The sequence below is a fragment of the Chlorocebus sabaeus genome, chromosome 20, assembly GCF_047675955.1.
Source record: "Chlorocebus sabaeus isolate Y175 chromosome 20, mChlSab1.0.hap1, whole genome shotgun sequence".
In the NCBI taxonomy this organism is placed as follows: domain Eukaryota; kingdom Metazoa; phylum Chordata; class Mammalia; order Primates; family Cercopithecidae; genus Chlorocebus; species Chlorocebus sabaeus.
The window spans coordinates 116,253,562-116,271,887 of NC_132923.1; the positions used below are offsets into that span (position 1 = coordinate 116,253,562).

Here is an 18,326-nt window from a genome sequence, read left to right on the forward strand (position 1 = left end):
CTGCAATCTCTGCCTCCTGGGTTCAAGTGATTCTTCTGCCTCAGCCTCCTGAGTAGCTGAGATTACAGGCACGCGCCACCACGCCCGGCTAATTTTGTACTTTTAGTAGCGACAGGGTTTCTCCATGTTGGTCAGGCTGGTCTCGGAACTCCTGACCTCAGGTGATCTGCCCGCTTCGGCCTCCCAAACTGCTGGGATTACAGGTGTGAGCCACAGCACCTGGCCGGAATATTTTTTAAAATCACTGTTCTAGGTCGCTTATTTTTGGGGGACAGTGTTGGTAAATTGCAGGGATGGCTGCCAGGACACATCTGAGAGAACAGAATGATAGTGTTCAAAGGTAAAAGTAACTCAACATGTGAAGGTGTTGGAGACTTGAGATGGAGTGTGCACTGTTAAAAGTGGATGTGGATGACCTGTTACTGTGCTGAGCCTGTTGGGAGTTCACCATCTTGGCTCTGGTTTTCAGTCCTGTTGTTGGAGAACAGCTTCTCAGTGATGTGGTGATACTTCCCACACTTTTGTCAGCTGCCCACTCCAGCACCAGATTCTGGGATTTTAGAGAAGGGAAGATTGATAGCAAGCTCACACATGTGTGGTTTAGTCACTGTCATTGACGCATCAGGAAATACAATGACATGGCATGTGCACCAACATGTTCAGCAGTCATGACTCCCACCCCCACCCCAGCTTGCCTTTTTGTCGTCCTTCCCTGCTTAATACGGGTCCTTTGGGCTTCCTGCACACGTGAGTCATTAATCCAGTGGTTGAAGTTTTACACCTGGTGGCTCCCAAGAGCTTGTGTTGTCATGAATGTGAGATCACAGACATTTGGCAGATGACGCAGTGATGGCCGTTTTATGCTGCAATCCTGAGTGGAACCCAGGAAATGGCTGACACCCACTGAAGTTTGTTACATTTGATGTAAACCTTTCAGTTTGTACATCAAATGTACCTTTAGCGAGGCTGCATCTGTGGTACAAGTTTGGTGTTTCTGCGCTTTTAGGAGAGGCAGGAGAATTGCTTTTAGGACCAACTGAATTTGGTAACCTGGGGAAATAACTCAGATAAGCAGTTACATTATTTCTATGCATAAATTAAAACGAAGGCCGGGCACGGTGGCTCATGCCTATAATCCCAGCCCTTTGGGAGGCTGAGGCAGGTGGGTCACTTGAGGTCAGGAGTTCAAGACCAGCCTGGGCCGTCTCTACCAAAAATGTGAAAATTAGCCAGACCTGGTGGTGTGCACATGTAATAGGCTACTTGGGAGGCAGAGGCAGGAGAATTGCTTCAACCTGGGAGGCGGAGGTTGCAGTGAGCAGAGATTGCACCCTAGTACTCCAGCCTGGGTGACACAGCAAGACTCCATCTCAAAAATCTCACTCTGTTGCCCAGGCTGGAGTGCAGTGGCGCGATCTCGGCTCACTGCAAGTTCTGCCTCCCGGGTTTCAAGCCATTCTCCTGCCTCAACCTCCTGAGTAGCTGGGACTACAGGCGCCTGCCACCACGCCCAGCTAATTTTTTTGTATTTTTTAGTAGAGACAGGGTTTCACCGTGTTAGCCAGGATGGTCTCGATCTCCTGACCTTGTGACCCACCTGCCTCAGCCTCCCAAAGTGCTGGGATTACAGGCGTGAGACACCGCGTCCAGCCAAAAAAAAATTTTTTTTAAGCAAAAATAGAAAACTTCAAATATATAAATGCATTTGGTTTTGAAACCTTGTATTTCTGAGTCGGACTGAAAACCAACAAAAAGAAGACCCTTCTTGGTAGTAGAAGTCAGTAGTCAATGTCACAGACTTTGAACATACTTATCTTTCTAGATTTTCTCTTTTCCTTTTTTTTTTTTTTTTTTCCTGAGACCGAGTCTTGCTCTTGTTGCCCAGGCTGGAGTGCAGTGACACGATCCCAGCTCACTGCAACCTCCACCTCCTGGGTTTAAGCAATTCTCCTGCCTCAGCCTCTCAAGTAGCTGGGATTACAGGCGGACACCACCATGCCCAGCTAATTTTTGTATTTTTAGTAGAGATGGGGTTTCACCTTGTTGGCCAGGCTAGTCTCCAACTCCTGACCTCAGGTGATCTACGTGCCTTGGCCTCCCAAATGCTGAGATTACAGGTGTGAGCCACCGCACCCGGCCTCTAGATCTGGTTTTTGCAGCACTTTGTATGTTTTATTGTAAATCTCTGTGTTCCTGGGATCTAGCACAGTGCCTGCCACTCAAATATTGACCCTCTGTTTCCTTCTGAGAAAGATTTAGAAAGCGGGATTCTCCCTCTGGTTTTGACTATTTCATCATCTGAATTTAAACTTGTCATTTTGACCTGAAACAAATTCCTGCCACTATTTTTAAAATTGCATGTATCAGAATGAATTGTATGCATCAGAAAACTTGTTAGAGTTAGTATTTAACAGAGCTGTGCCTCGTGTTGCTTTCTCTGAATATTCTCAAAACGGGGACTGGGGAGCTAGTAATTGTCGAGTCCTCTATTTAAAATTTATGCGTTTTTCTCCCTCCTGCCCCACTCAAGAAAGCTAGGAATTAACCCTTTATTCTTTGTGAACGCCGAGTTTAATAAGCTGGATTTGCAGAGAATAGGAGCGACCTGTAAACCATCTTGGTCCCTCTTGTCACTGGACTCGAGGCTGGCAGATGGCTGTGGTGAAGTGTTGCCCAGAGCACTTGACATTTAGAAGTCAGAGAACCCTTGCTTCAGCCCTGGGCAATATAGTGAGACCTCGTCTCTACTAAAAAACAAACAAACAAAATTAGCTGGGCGTGGTGGCATGCACCGGTAGTCCCAGCTGCTCGCTGCTCAGTGGCTGAGGCAGGAGGATCGCTTGAACCTGAGAGATGGAGGAGTGAGCAGTGATCGTGATCGCGCCACTGCACTCCAGCCTGCGAGAGAGAGTCAGACCCTGTCTTAAACTTTACCTTGCTGTACTGTCACATACAAAAGAAAATCAAGAATAAAAGTAAGGTCTAATGTCAGCTAATATTTACTGGGTGCCTCACTTCCTGTGGATCAGACACTGCGCTACGCACTTTGCTCGTTTGAATGCTCACGTGGCTGTGAGTCAGGCGTTAGTAACGCTCCTTCCCATACGAGGCGCTCACAGATGAAAGTGATGAAGGCGTTTGCCCCAGGCCTCACGTTCGTAAGAGGAAGCGCCCAGATTTGGGGCCACGCCTCATTGCTGCCTCTGGGTTTCCAGATCCCCTGAGGAGGAATGGCCAGCATGGCCTCTTGGCGCAAACCCGCCTCCTCTGGAACTCCAGGGACCCTCAGGCCCTCTGCGCTGTTCCCGCCTGTCAGGGTGCCCCGCTCCCGGGCTGCAGTCTGTGCGCCCCCACTGTCCCTGAGCCCCTGTGTCCTGATTTCTCTGTGGTGTGGTGCATGGGCAGGTTCCGGGGGGGTTTCTGCAGATGTCAGGTTTGATACACAGCAGCCTTGGCTCGTGGCCCGGTCTTCTGGGACGTTAGCGCTCCCGGTCCCAGTGCCGTGGCTGCAGCTGCTCGCCCCATTCCCCACCTAAAGGGCCCGAAGGACGGGGCCATGGCCCGTGTGCGGTGAGCAACGTTCCTTCCCAGACTTCTCGGTGCTGGGCCCCGGGCTAGGCAGGATCGGTCAGTTCCCTGCTGAGAACGTCCGGGCGGGAAGAAAGTGAGGAGGAGGAGGATGCGCAATGACCCTCCACTCACAAAGGCCGGTCCCGAACCACCCCTCCCTGAGCGCCTCCACCGAGCCAGGCTCGGTCCTACACAATGGGGACGGAGACACTCCGGTCAAGTGTCACTTGTCCTCGAGTAAGAGGAGAGGGATGACAGGCGAGCAAGGGAGTCACAAGGGCTCTGCAGAGAGTGAAGCGTGAGTGGTGATCATAGAAGGCTTCCCGGAGGAGGCGGTGCGGTAGCCGCGGCTCGGAAGACGCGGAGGAGCCAGCCAGAGAAGGGAGGGGCAAAGGCTCTCCAGGAGGAAGGACCCGTGAGTGAGGCGCGGGGGATTCAGCGCCCCCAGCCCAGGAAGAGGTGCCTTCGGAGCTCGGGGCCAGCCTCTACCGCCCTTTCAGGCGGAGCGCCGGGCGTGGGCGGTGCCAGGGCCCCTCGCGGCCGCTGATTGGGCGGCGCGGCGGAGAGGAGCGGCTCCGCGGGCGCCGATTGGTGAGTGAGGCGGCTCGCCGCCGCCAGGTGATCTGGGGGTCGGTTCCCGCGGCCACGTGTGGGGGCGCGGGGACGGGGGCGGGGGCGGCGGAGGGCGGGCACCAGAGCGCCGGGCGGCGGCGGCGGCGGAAGATGCGGGGGTCGCGGGCCGGAGCGACGGGGACCTGACTCGAGAGGCGGTGAGTGAGCGCCGGGAGCCGGGCCGGGGCGGGGGGCTTGGTACGCGGACGCGGGCGCGGGACGGTCTCGGGAGTGAGGGGCGCCGGTCACTCGCTCGGTCGTCTTCTGCCCTCCCTGCCACCGTAAGCCTCCTCCGTGCCCTGGAGCAGAGCCCAGCCCGCTCCTGGGTCCGGGGACTCTGCCGGGGCCCCTGGCCGTCCCCCGCAGCGCCCCGAGCAAGGTAGCGCAGCAGGACCGGCGGCCCACTCTGGAGCGCTTCGCACCCCTGCGCCCGCCCCTCAGGGGCCTCGGCCCACCCACCCCTGGAACAGCACTTCCCGCTCCCGTGTCGCCTGTTTCGAGAGGCCGTGAAGCAGCACCCCCAGCACACGCACGCACCTCGCCTTCTCCTCACCCCGCTGTTCTCATTACTTTACCCCCATGCTGCCTCCACCACCCCCAGCTGGGTGCCCCTAGAGGGCAGGGACCTTCGTCCACTGGCGGCGGGGCCTGACACACAGTCAGCCTCGGAAACATTCCAAGAAGGACCAGAGCTACGAGCACCCCAACAGGTAGTGCTGGGGGATTCCCACCCTACAGCTGAGGACCTGGAGGCTGAGAGCTTAAGTGACTTGCCCAAGGTCACGCCAGCCAACCACGTTAGACCCCACAATCCAGGTTCTTGACCCCTGGCTGGGTGGCCTTGGGTTTCCCGACCCTGTGGCCCAGGACAGGTGGACGCTTGTTGGGGCAGTGGGAGTAGACCCTCCGGCCAGAAGGCGGCACCTAGTTCCCTAGCCGGCGGCTTCCTTGCCTCGCCGCCTCCTGGACTGGCGGGGACCCCCACCAAACTCCAGCAGTGGACACCCTGCTTATCTGTGGGAGGGGAGTCCGAGCAGAAAGGCACCGCCATGGCCTGAGGAAACAGCACGAGACATGGATTTGCTTCCCTGCTCTCCCACTTAAGCTGTGTGACCATGGCCAAGTGACTTCAGTCCTCTGAGCCACCCTTTGCTGACCCAGGGTCTGCGGGCTGGTGGTCTCCCCAACTCAGCTACGGTGCAGTGCCCCAGAGGGCTTCTGCGCCTGGCCCACGAGGCAGGTCAGCCCATCCAGTCTCCTGCCTCTGAGCAGGGCCACCTGGAAAACCTGAGGACAGCCCCAGCCTCATTCCAAGTGTGTCCCCTTCCGAAGGTGCTGGCCCAGCCAGACTGCAGTGGAAAGCCTGGGAAAAGCAGATCTGCCCCCAGAGAGACAAGCGGGTGTTTTGTGCCTGGAACGGGTAAGGTCTGTTTCCAGGGTTAGAGTGAGTCCCGTGCCCTCCCTGGTCCCCGGGGAGCCCCCCACCCCAACTCCACGCCTGGGCTGAACGCACTGTGCTCCTCAGGCTTAGGAAGGAGGGAGGAACTTCCAGTTTCCAAGGAGGCTAAGGACCAGGGAGATGGGGAAAGGCTCAGGTGATGGTGGGTGGGGTGGGGCCCCTAAGAGGGCCAGTGGTTGGCCTCCGCATCCCCACAGCCGGGACACTGGGGACGCCGAAAGCTGCAGCTTTGGGTGTGGAGGGAGGGGCTACAGCAGCCCTGGACACAGCTGTGTGCGCGTGTGAGTGTGAGATGCCCATGCGGCTCCTCCCCATCTCACGCTTGGTGCCTGAGGGGCTGCGTCCGCCAGGACAGGATGGGAAACGTACCCTTCCCTCTCCTCCCCACAGCTCTCCTTTCTCTCCTTTGCTTTGTCTTTCTCGCCCTTCTCTGTTCCTGCCTCTGTCCCTGGCCACCCCCTAATCCTCCGTACCTTCCCTCTCCTTTTCTCAGCGTTTTGCGTTTCGTTGTCTTTGCCTCCTCCCTCCCCACTGCCTGCCATCCTGGCCTATCCTGGCCCCAGGATGTGACTATGAAGTTGAAAGGTGGCTTCACTGGAAGCCCCCCTGCCCTGCCACCTCCTTACCTGGAAATGATGTCACATGGCTTTAGTGCGGGTTGCACATCTAACTTTGCTTTATTTAAACATAAAAGGTATAGTAGGTAAAGGATATGACATGAAAATGATCAGGGTACAATAGCCCAGTAAAGCAGGAGGGCAGCCAGGATAGGAGGGGGCGCCAGGAAGACTCAAGGGGACGGTACAGGTGCAGCGTTTTTTTTCTGGCTCCTGGCTGCTCACTGAAAGTGGAGCGGTGCAGGCATCTCCACCCTGGCCTGAGCCTGGGGTTAAAGGTCATGGGCGGGCAGAAACAGGGTCCCTTCCTGGGCTCTTGGTGCTAACAGAGTCAGTTCCAAAGCACCCCAGCCCTCCTCCTTGAGCGAGAGCACACCCCAGACCCGTCCTTACTGCCCAAGGCTCTGTTGGATACCTGCTCTCTGTGGCGGGAATCCGAGCCCCCAGGCAGGCCTCCCCTGCCTGGCCCTCCCACCCTGGGTGGGCGCCTGTCGGGGTGGCCAAGGACAAGGAGGGAAGCGGAAGTGGTCAGACCCCGCTGTCCTCCCAAGCTCCCTCCTGAGCGGCAGGCTTTGTTGAGCTTTGGATCCGAGCCTGGCTGATGTCGGGCTGGGCGCCTGCTCCTCCATTCTTGTCCCCATCTACTTCTCACATGATCCCAGGTTTGCAGATGAGGAGGGGGAGGCTCAGAGGGTTGAGGCAGCTGGCCCAAAGTCACACAGGATTTGGACCCAGGACTCTGATCCCAAGTCAGTGATGACAGGCAGGCTGGTGAGAGAAGCCAGTCAGGATGGGACACAGAGGTGGCTTTCTCATTGGTCCCAGCAGAGACCGAGGGAGCTGAGTCCTGGGGGACCTTGCCAGAGGCATTCAGCCGTTCCTTCTTGGAATCATGGGGCTATGATGTGTTAATTCCACATTAATTGAGCACCAGCTGTGTCCTGGGCTCCCATGGGAAATAGTGTGCTCCCTGCCCTTGAGGACAATCGCCTAAGGGGGGTCCACTCCTCTTCCACGACTGGATGTGGGAGAGGGGTCCCAGGAAAGACCAGAGCCTGACTGGGCTGGGCAGTTGGAGGGGGTGGTCCTCAGCCCCCAGGGCAGTTGTCCTCCTTCCCCACATCCTGTCTGCGTCAGCGCACTGTCTGGCTGAGTTCCGGTTTTCATGATCTGCAAGGGACTGGGGGGTTCAGGAAGGGGCTGGGGTCCGTTTGGGCTGAGTGAGGCATGGTCACCTGCAGCAGGTCCCTGGCCTCATCAGCTCTGGCCATTCAGCTTGTAGCCACCTTCATGAACTACAGAGCTCCTGCCCTAGAACCTGCTATAGCTCCCACTACCCACAGGGTGGGATCAGAACTCCCGAGCCTGGCATCTAAGGCTGATCCCAAACTGGATCCAGCCTGCTGTTCTGGTCTTGCTGAGGTCGGCCTGCGGGCCCCCGCTGCCTGCCTGCCTTTGTGTCTTTTCAGTCTCTGTTTCTGCTGCTGTCACTGCCTTTCTCTTTGATGGCACCCTCTCAGGTGGCCCTCCCTTCCCTCGGGCACTTTGTGAAAGCTGGTTACAGGTCTATCCCTTGACTTCCACCCCCTGGGGGAGGCCCCAGCCCAGAGCACCACAATCCTCAGAGCTTGCTGAGTGAATGAGTGAGTGACCCTGGGCATGTACCACCACACCCTTCAGATCTTGACCCAAACCTCCCCTCCTCAGTGAGGGCTTCCCAGCAACAATCAGCCTAGCCTCTAAGCTGACGTTTCCCATTCTCGCTCCATCCGCATCTCACGTGTGATCTATCTTCAATGTCTTTCCCCCCAGCAACAATGTAAGCTCCTTGAGGGCAGTCAGAGATGTCATCATTTTCTTCAGGGCTGGCTCCCCAGTGCCCAGGGCATTGCCCAGCATTGCTGCACACATAGCAGCTGCTTAGGAAGCCAGTGAATGAATGGCCTGTGGGGGGCACTCTGTGGCTTGCCTGCCTCGAAAGCAGCCCTTCCCCCTCTGCCCTTTGCAGCCTCCCCTCCTGTGGAGCTGGAAGCCAGGCACCCCGGGGGCCATGCAGAAGGCGGGGGCTGGGGGCCGCAGGGCCTCTGACTGTGGGCTGGCCCCTCACCGGCCCAGGTGCATCACCAAGTTTGCCCAGGTGGGTGGGGACGCCCTGTCCAGGTGTGCTCTGGTGGGTGGCCCTCAGGTAGCAGGTGCTGGTGGTTGGGAAGTGCTATGGGTCTAGGACCTACTTCTACCTCTCTCTTCCCTGACTTGGGCTGGGGAGTGTGTGTGTGTCCTGATGAGGGACTGGGACTTCGGAGAGCTTCAGTGACCTGACCAGGGTCACCTGCCAGGAAAGCAGCAGAGCCTGGGCTCCGAGAATCGAGCTCTGTCTGTCCACAGCCTGCCTGGCAGAGCAGATGTGTGTTTGGGGGGAATTTGGAGGATGGGGTTAGGAGCCACGGACCTGACTCCCTGACTTACTCCCTTCGCCCCACCGCCGAGCAGTACGTGGGCTCCTTCCCTGTGGACGACCTGGATACCCAGGAGAGCGTGTGGCTGGTGCAGCAGCAGCTGTGGGCGCTGAAGGTGGGTGGCCTGGGAGGGCACTTCCCTAGTGAAAGTCACAGCCTTGAAGACCAGATAACCCCCAAGACCAGATCCACCCTCCCCACAGTTAGAGAGGGGCAGGACACAGGCAGTGTTTGTGGTGGGCTGGTCAGGACACACACCCAGGCCCCAGAGGCCCCATCCCTTATGCCCTGGGCTACTGCGACCTGGGCCCCACAGCTGGAAGCCACAGATGGAGATGTGGGTGACAGTCATAGCCTGGCCAGCGGTGGCCCTAGCTAGGGGTCGTCTGCCAGGAGCCATCCACACTTCCCCAGCGCCAGTGGGTTCCACCAGCCAGGGCCCCACCCCGTGCCAGGGGTGGTGGAGTGGGCTAACCAGCCTTTGGTGGATGGTACTGAGGCTGGGCAGGCCAAGGCAGGGTCTGGGAGGTGATGCCTGTCCCCACTACTATTTTCCACCCAGGACTGTCCCCGACGCCGGGCCGTCATCCTGAAATTCAGCCTTCAGGGTCTCAAGATCTACAGCGGGGAGGGTGAGGTAGGAACCCCTGTGGGTGCAGGTGAGGACTGGATGGGTACAGGTGTCTCCAGCCTAAGGATGCGCTGTCCACCTAGGTCCTGGCCTCAGCTCGGCCCCCTTGCTTCCCCTGGGGTCCCCCTGGCGCACCAGCCTACCTGCTCTGGGCCTTTGGACTTGCACCAAGGGCCGCCTCTCCCAGGGCTGGCTCGGGCAACAGCTTCCCACCCCTGGGCCTCCAGAATCCCTCCGGGGCCCCCTCCCCGCCTGAGCATCAGGAACATCCAGCCCACTGAGGCTCTCGCAGCTTCCCTGCCCCACCCTGGCTGGTGGGCCATGGGCAGCTTCACCCAGGTGCGGTAGGGCTGCTCCTGGCCACTGCTCCTCCCTGCCCTGCTGCCGGCTCGTCCTCCTGCTGAGCCAGCGTGGGGCGGGCACTAACTGCGCGCCAGACTGCACCTCACAGCTGCAGGCATCAGTCACCTACCACTGAGGCACACCTGGTGTCTCCAGAGCTGGACATTGCGGGGCCCTGGGGTCAGGTCCTGTGCCACTCACATGAGGTCCCACTGACCCCCAGCAACAGCCCCGTCGAGAGGTGCTGGTATCTCCCTACCTGACGCGTCACCATAGGCGCTCAGAGGACTGCCCTCGCCTGCCCGAGTCACACAAATGAGTGGCAGAGCCAGGATTCACACCCCAGTCACCTGCCTCCAGGGGCCAGGCGTGTCACCCCAGTGCCTGCCGTCACTCCCATTCTCTGGGCCCCCGGCAGGCCGAGCATCACATGGGGGTGGCGATCTTGAGCCCAGGGCCCATGTGAAGGATGAGGGCTTGAGACTGGGCGGGATGGAAGGAAGGAGGGTTTCTTCACCCCTGCAGGCTGGCGAGCAGGGGTGGGGCTGCCCGGTGGGTCTGATGGGGGCCTCATGCTGCTGCCTCGCCAGGTGCTTCTGATGGCGCATGCCCTGAGGCGCATCCTCTACTCCACCTGGTGCCCTGCCGACTGCCAGTTTGCCTTCGTGGCTCGAAACCCACGCAGCCCAGCCAGCAAGCTCTTCTGTCACCTCTTTGTGGGCAGCCAGCCAGGAGAGGTATCTGGGGCTCGAGGCAGGGGACCACCATGGAGGCCGGAGGGACTGTGTGCCAGGCATCAGGGCGGCTTCCTTGAGGGCTTTGTCAGGGCAGCCTGATCCCCCTCCAGGCATGCACACCTCGCCTCTTTCCGTGGCTCTTCCCACTGAGGACACCACAAAGCAAGTCAGTGGCCTCAGCATTCCCTAGGGTCCAGGGGCGGGAACCTGGCCACGCGCTTGGAGAATGGAGAGTCACACCACTAGGGCTTCGGTCATGCCATTCTGTCTGGCACCCCCCTCCCCTTCTCATCTTGGCACATTCCACTCACTCTTCAGGGCTCAGCCCACATGTCTGAACCCCGCCTTGACTCCTCTGGATGGCCCCTCTCTCTGGGGTCCTGCGACATGAACTGCACGCTACCATCGTCTGCCCTAATTACAGGCACTTGAGTTCTTTGAGAGCAGAGTCTGGGTCCAGGTCTTGAGACAGTGCTTGGCCCAGAGCAGTCGGGGTGGGCAGGTGGATCAGAAAGTCACAGCCAGCCTGGCTGTCGTGAACAACAGAGCCTCAGCAGCGAGGTGTTTGGCAGACAGGCTCTGAGTTTGGTTCTGGCCAGCAACCATTTGCTGTCATCCTGTCTATCCAGGCCCTGTGCTGGGTACTAGGGTGACAGGTGGCTGAGTCATGGTCCTTGATCTGATGCTCACGGGTCTGACACGTTGGGTCTGGATGGTGTGTGTGGCGGGTGGGATGTGCTGCTCCCAACAAGCACTGGGCCTGTGCTGGGAATTTCCTGTGCTCCATTTCACTGACTCCTCAAAGGGGCACAGGGAGGTGGGGAGGAGGAAACCGAGGCACAGAGAGGTGCCATGCTCTACCCAGGGTCCCATAGCCGCTCCTACGTGACAGAGCCAGGATTGGAACTCAAGTTCTGACTTCAGGGCCTGGGCTTTTGGCCCTTCCTGGAAGGGGGTGCTGATGTGGCGTGCAGGGTTGGGGTGGTAAGCCTGGGGGCAGGAGTGCGTGAGCTCATGCTTCCACATTCTCTGCTCCATGCGTGATACCTGGACCACAGAAGGTCCTCACTGTTTGTTAAATAAATAAAGGAAGCTGGTAGGGGAGCCTGCATGGTGGTGAGGTTTTGAAGGGTAAGTAGGAGCTTTCTCAGGAAGAATGGGAAGAGCCTCCAAAGCCAAGGGGCTGCATGCACCCATGGTGAGTGGGCTGAGGCCCAGGGAGACGGAGACTTCCTCCAACTGAGCCCACCTCTGTTCCTCCCTCCCAGGTCCAGATCCTGCACCTGCTCCTATGCCGCTCTTTCCAGCTGGCTTACCTCTTGCAGCACCCTGAGGAGCGGGCACTGCCAGAGCCCTGCCCAGGACCCACAGGGGAGGTGCCCCTAAAGTCACTGTCCAGCTCTGGGGGCCCCCCTGGAGGCCTGGTGCGGGAGCCCTTCGGCCGTGATCAACTCTCTCAGAACGTCCATGCATTGGTCTCCTTCCGGCGGCTGCCAGCAGAGGGGCTGGTGGGCAGTGGGGTACGCAGCACCCCAGCCAAGGAGTGGGCAGTGGACAAGGGAACTGGGTATGGGTTTGGGGGGCATGTCGGGGGCAGGGGCTTCACTTGGCCTGACATGGCTGGACCTGAGTCTGCCTGCCTGTGGGCCCCTTTTGGTGCCCTAGAAGGAGCTGCCAGAGTCGGAAGGCCGCGCCCGCCATGCCCGCCTGGGGAATCCCTACTGCTCGCCCACGCTGGTGCGCAAGAAGGCCATTCGCAGCAAGGTGATCCGCTCGGGGGCCTACCGCGGCTGCACCTATGAGACCCAGCTGCAGCTGTCGGCTCGGGAGGCCTGTGAGTGGTGGGAACTTGCCTGCCCCTGTGTGTACCTGGGACACGTGCCTGTGCGCTCCTGGACCAGCCAGAGGTGGGCGTGAGTGCCCATTCCTGCAAGGCTGTGGCCACACCTCCAAGTGATGCCTGTGCATTGTGTGTGTTTGCCTGCATCCGGGTCTGTGCACAGGAGACTGCGTACAGCTGCATATGGACCAAAACTGGTGGGTGGAAGGCCTGTGTGCGGATGTGTCGGCTGAGCAGGGCAGAGAGGTGATGGGTGATGAGGCCTGCAGCCGTAGGGAATGGGAGGGCTTGGCCACTCTCCTTCTGACTCCTGGATGGTCTCCACAGTTCCTACCGCATGGGAGGCATGGCCCCGGGGTCCTGGTGGCCACTCGTGCCTGGTGGAGAGCGAGGGCAGCCTGACGGAGAACATCTGGGCCTTCGCTGGCATCTCCAGGTAGGAAAGGCCTGGCCTGGCCCGATGCCCAGTCCCTTGGAGTGGACAGAGAAATACGGGCTTCCCAGGCCCCTGAGGCACACACTCCTGTGCAGGGGCAGAGCGCTACCAACCTCGGTGACCTCAGGCCTGGGACTTCACCACCCTGGGCCTCCATTTTCTCTAATGTAAAATGGGGTTAATGAAAGGAGCTTCATCTTAAGTCTGTGGAGAGGGTCAAATGAGGTAATTCGGGTAGAGCCCTCAGCACCTGGCCTGCACAGGGCGAGGCCCCTAAGCGTCAGCTCTTTAAGCCTCTTTCCTGAGAAAGTCTTGACGTTGCCAACAATTACAGACCCTGGAGAAACCTTCTAAGCTTCTAAAAACTTCTTTCTGTTGAGCCTGACTCTGAGTCAGGACCCATGTTGGGTTTTTGCTGGGGTTTTTTTTGTTTTTAAATTTCACTTTAGAGACAGGGTCTCATTCCATCACCCGGGCTGAAGTGCAGTAGCATGGTCATGGCTCACTGCAGCCTTGAACTCCTGGGCTCACGGGATCCTCCTGCCTGGGCCTCCCAAAGTGCTGGGATTATAGGCATAAGGCACCACCAAGTCCAGGCAATGCACTGTGTGTTTAAGGGCATTTAATCCACAGGCTGCCTCGATGCTGCTGGGGTTGTCATGACCATTGCCCAGGAGAGCAGTCCAGCCTTTACCCTCTCCCCTCTGTGCCCCTAGGCCCTGTGCCCTGGCCCTGTTGCGGAGAGACGTGCTTGGGGCCTTCCTGCTGTGGCCTGAGCCAGGTGCCAGCGGCCAGTGGTGTCTGTCTGTGCACACGCAGTGCGGCGTGGTGCCCCACCAGGTCTTCCGGAATCACCTGGGCCGCTACTGCCTGGAGGTAAGAGTGCAGCGGCCAGAGGGGCCTGGGCCCTGCCGCATCATTGGCTCCATCCCTGGTCCTTTGTGCCCTCCCTTTTCTAACTGCTGAGGTCCTGAATGCGCCTCACCGCCATCCCTGTCTCTCATTGGCTCTCCCTGGCGTCACTCCTCGTCCAATTCCATCCTGCCTCTACTGTCCTGCTCTTTCCTCATTGGCCCTGCTGGCCTCGTCCCCAGCTGGCCCACTTGGCCCCACCTCTGCTGGCTCCACTCTGTTCTGACCTGAAGGCTCTTGGAGGGGAAGGGAGGTGCCTGGTCACTAAGGGCCCTTCTCTCCGGAGGGGGCTTCGAAGGGTACCTCTAATAAGAGTCTTGAGCTGGAGTCATGTGTAACATTTCTACAGGAATCCTGGCTTTCTCACACCCTAGCCCAAATTAGCAGAGGAGAAAACTGACTCAGAGAGAGCAGGGGCTTGCCTGAGCTCAACAACCTCTGAGTCTCCAGTGTGACGTCTTGTCCTGCCCTCCAGTTTCTAGGGATGGGAGGGGTTTTTCACATGTGTGCCCTTACTTCCAAGCTAAACATCTCAGTCCTACCCAGGCTGGGAAGAGAGAGAGGGAATGGTGCTTGGCTTTGCCACGATAGCACATGTGAAGTCTCTGGGCTTCGTCCCCTGCTCTCTAAAATGGGCAGGTTCCTGTGGGAGGAGGTGGCTGGTGCCTGGCGTGAGCCCTGGGGAAGGGGACTGGAGCTGAAGCCCCTTCCTCCCCTAGCACCTGCCGGCAGAGTTCCCCAGCCTGGAGGCTCTGGTGGAGAACCACGCAGTTACTGAACGCAGCCTCTTCTGTCCCCTCGACATGGGCCGCCTGAACCCCACCTACGAGGAGCAGGACTGTGGGCCCCCGGCCAGGCCGCCCCGGACTCTCCGGCCCCTCAGCCATGCCAAGTCCGAGGCAGAGCTGCAGGGCCTGGGCTAAGAGGTAGGGCCCGGGTCCCACAGGGCCCGCCTCATCCCGGCTCCTGGGCCCCGGCAGTGTCTCTGCCCTTCCTGCACGCCTCTGGTCGCCAGTTCCATCCAGTCACCCTGCCCTTGGAGCAGTCTTCCATCACCTCACTGTCCGTGGGAGGGGAGCCCTGAGGTTGGGTATCACCAGTGGCTTCTCGCAGAACATGTGGGCCGCTGAGATTCCAGGAGGGCAGGTGGAGTTGCAGGTTTTGGGTAACCCATTGGGTGGCTTTGGATGACCCGCTGGGTGGCTTTGGATGCTTTGGGATCCAAAGCTTTGGATGCTTTGGGCTTCCGCTTTACTCCTGGGACAGGAGCTTGTTCACGGCGGAGTCGCGGCCCTCTCCTAAGGAGGCCAGGCCTTGGGGCCCTGACTGGGAGTCTCCAGAAAGCTCATGAGACGAGTGAGGGAGAGGGGTTTGGGGAGGCAGGAGTGAGTTTTCACTCTGGGCAAAGACCTGGAGTGAGCCACTGTGTCTGTGGGAGCAGAGACGACTCTGTGGAGCTGGTGGGCAGGAGGCTGGGGATGACCCCATCTGGGCTGACAGAGCAGGGCTGTTTCTCACATGTATCTGAGAGCGAAGGAGGGGTGGGAAGGTGCAGAGAGGGCAGGAGGGACAGAGAGCGGTGCCAAGCGCTCACGCGTGGGTGGACTCGTGTTGCAGAAAGGGATGCACACCAGCAGATAGGGCCAAGAATCTCCATGCTGTCTCCACTTAAAACCTCAGGGCTGTGACTCCCACTTTCTCCGAAGGGATGCACAGCTCACCCCTTCTCCCTAGGAATCACCAGGGCACCCCCACCCTCAGCTCATCTCCTTTAGCCATTTGATAGGGAGGGGCCAGCAGTGAGCTGCAGGCTTAGAGGGGTGACCAGGGCCCTCCCCAACTCGACCGCATGTGGTTTGGTGGCTGCCTTGGGAGGGAGGCTGTCCGATGCTGACATTCCCCTTAGCATGGCGCTGACCGTGGCTGTCAGGGGCCACCTTGCCTCACCAGGCCAGCCCCACTGGGAATGGGGTCAGTCACAGCAGAACCGTCGAAAGGTGGACCTGATGTGGGCCCTGCCAGGGGCACTTGGCCTCAGCGGGCCATGGGAGACCCAGGGCAGCGACTCTAGTGTGAGGCAGTGGTCCTGCCAGGGACCGACAAACCCAGCTAGCCCTCTTTGTAAGCAAACTTGACAAACATGAATCTACTGAACTCAGTTATAGAACAAGTTCATTTTGCATGAACTTCTCTTATTGAAGCAGAAGCCACGTCATGAGCCTGGGGGCTGCCCTCTCCCCATCTGGGAGTGGGACAGAACTGTTCAGTGCCTTGAAAGTCACAGATTTCTGACTCCTGGAAGGAAGTGGGCAGCCCCACCAGAGCAGAAAGAAGGGAGGCAGACTTGGGAAGTGAGAAGCCAGCCTCCCAGAGGCCCAGGCCTCGTGTTCCCCACCTCCAACCCTCCATCGAGGACAGGGGCTTGGCTTGGGACCTTGTAACTTCCTTGCAAGTTAAGTGAGCTATCCTGTCACAAAAGATAGAAGGAACTGCCCTTTGGGACTTCTTTATGTTGAGTGTGAGTGGGAAGCTGGGACTCTGCTTTACAGCCATCTGTGCTGGAGCCATCCCCTTCCTGGACCAACCACTGGTCTCTATGGGAGGCCCCAGCCTCACATTTCCCTGGCAAGGAGAGAGAAGTTTAGCGATGTCCTGGGCCCAGGATTATAGCCCAGAGATGGGCAGTTAAGGAGACCTGGTCATTGGTCCAGACTTGGGCCAAGGCTCTCCTCTGTGAGGGATGGGTTTTACTGGTGAATTACCTGTGTGGAGAAGCTATCAGGGCCATGTTTAGCACACTGAAGGGACCAGTCTCCACCAAGCACTTTAACATCCCTCCAGCCAGCATTGATTGATCTCATGTTACAAAGAGGGCAAGGTTTTTGGCCCCTGTTTGCAGACTCCATGTCTTAATCAGAGACCACAGTTTTCTCTTTGTTCCAATCAGCGCCACCTCGGTAGCCCCGCTTTCCTTGCTGTGTGGATTTGAAACAAAATAAAATGTGTTGCTTCGGATTATCTGCTACAGACTTTTCTTTCCTTCGAAAGGTGAGGTTTTGTCCAGTTTCCCTATTTAGTTTTTGCCAAACATACCTTCAGCTGGTGCTGAATGGTGAACCAGAAGCCCTGTCCTCAAGGGCTCAGAAGGAATTGCTCAGGGAGACTCAATCAGATTACGTTCCTCTTCTGCTGTAACTTTCAGTGGATATGTCTATAGGAAAAAGACTCAGGTCCTTCTGCACTGGCAACCCGGGCTTGCTTTCTGCTTCTGCAGTGTGCCACAGGACCTCCGCACAGCCCAGACCGGCATCCTCCACCTCCTCCCTTCCCTTCACCTTGTTAACCACTCAGCCATCATATTTCAGCTCCAGTCAACCTCAAGATGCCTGTCCTATGCCCTGGGCTGAGTGAGGTTCCTTTTTTAGATGTTCCATGGGCTGGGTGCAGTGTTTCGTGCCTGTAATCACAGCACTTTGAGAGGCCGAGGTGAGAGGATTGTTTGAGCCCAGAAATTGGAGACCAACCTGGGCAACAAAATGAGATCCCATCTCTACAAAAAATTAGCCACTCGGGAGGCTGAGGTAGGAGGATCTCTTGAGACCGTGAGGTTGAGGCAGCAGTGAGCTATGATTGCACTCCAGCCTGGGTGACAGGGTAAGACCCTGTCTCAAAAAAAATACGTTGCATGGAACTGATTATTCAGTTTTTAATTACATTTTCATTTAAGGGATTTTGTTGGTGGGATTTTGTTTCCTGTGTCTCTCTCTCCAGCTAGATCATGGGCCAGGAGGGCTGTCTCCCAGTATCTGTCACGGTGCCTGACATGGAGCTGACACTCAGTGTTGCAGTGCAAGGAAGAGCCCAGAGGTGTGACAGAGGTGCTCTTCTGGCTGGGGAACTTGCGCTGAGCCAGGAGGGATAGGCCAGGCAGCGTTCCATCCAAAAGACTTGGTTTGTTTTTTTTTTTTTTGAGATGGAATTTTGCTCTTTTTGCCCAGGCTGGAGTGCAATGGTGCAATCTCAGCTCACTGCAACTGCAACCTCTACCCCCCGTGTTCAAGTGATTCTCCCGCCTTAGCTTCCTGAGTAGCTGGGATTACAGGTGCCTATCACCAGAGATGGGGGTTTCACCATGTTAGCCAGGCTGGTCTCGAACTCCTGATGTCAGGTGATCCAACCGCCTTGGCCTCCAAAAGCGCTGGGATTACAGACGTGAGCCACCGCGCCCGGCCCAAAAGACTTGGCTTCTAAAGTGTTTGTTTTACGATCTCGGGTCTTAGAAATAACAAGGGTGGCATGAAAGGAAGCTGTCCAGGGGCTGTGGATTGTGGGCAGCCTTCCCCTGAGCCAGTTCGAGGACGTGGATAAGGGGCAACAGGTCCTTGCCGCTGTTCTCAGTTAGGTCCCTGGCCCGTGCCTAAGGCCTGGGATCTATCTAGGCCGGGAGCCCCAGTCTTAACCGCAGCCTCGGCAAGCTGCGCAACATCTCTGAACTGGGGCTGTGCGGATTCGAGAAGACAGCAGACGCGAAAGGAGCCCAGCCAGGACTGGTGCTTCCCGCAAGTGGCCGCGCGGGGCTGCCCAGGGATTACTCTGGCGAAGCTGGCGGGCCAGGCCAGGCGTTCCCGGGGCCCCTCCTGTGACGCCACGGGCGTTGCCCAGCAACCGCGAACGCCGAGGTGGCGAGCGTGCCGGCGGGCGGCTGGGGAGGCTC

General features: G+C 58.2%; 1 protein-coding gene across 2 annotated transcripts; it reads left to right on the forward strand.

Annotated features, from left to right (window-relative positions):
• The first annotated feature begins 4,246 nt into the window (after window positions 1–4,246).
• On the forward strand, window positions 4,247–16,630 carry SH2D5 (SH2 domain containing 5). Of its 2 annotated transcripts, none has more exons than XM_007980183.3 (11): window positions 4,247–4,340; window positions 5,515–5,602; window positions 8,267–8,395; window positions 8,749–8,829; window positions 9,277–9,351; window positions 10,278–10,424; window positions 11,693–11,944; window positions 12,090–12,258; window positions 12,592–12,700; window positions 13,417–13,576; window positions 14,332–16,630. In XM_007980183.3, the coding sequence occupies exons 3-11, from the start codon at window positions 8,309–8,311 to the stop codon at window positions 14,533–14,535; spliced, it is 1,284 nt and encodes a 427-aa protein (XP_007978374.1). In that variant the 5' UTR covers window positions 4,247–4,340; window positions 5,515–5,602; window positions 8,267–8,308; the 3' UTR covers window positions 14,536–16,630. The 2 variants fall into 2 exon arrangements, with proteins under 2 accessions (XP_007978374.1, XP_007978375.1); XM_007980184.3 differs by lacking the exon at window positions 4,247–4,340 and adding an exon at window positions 4,416–4,892.
• Window positions 16,631–18,326: the final 1,696 nt, after the last annotated feature.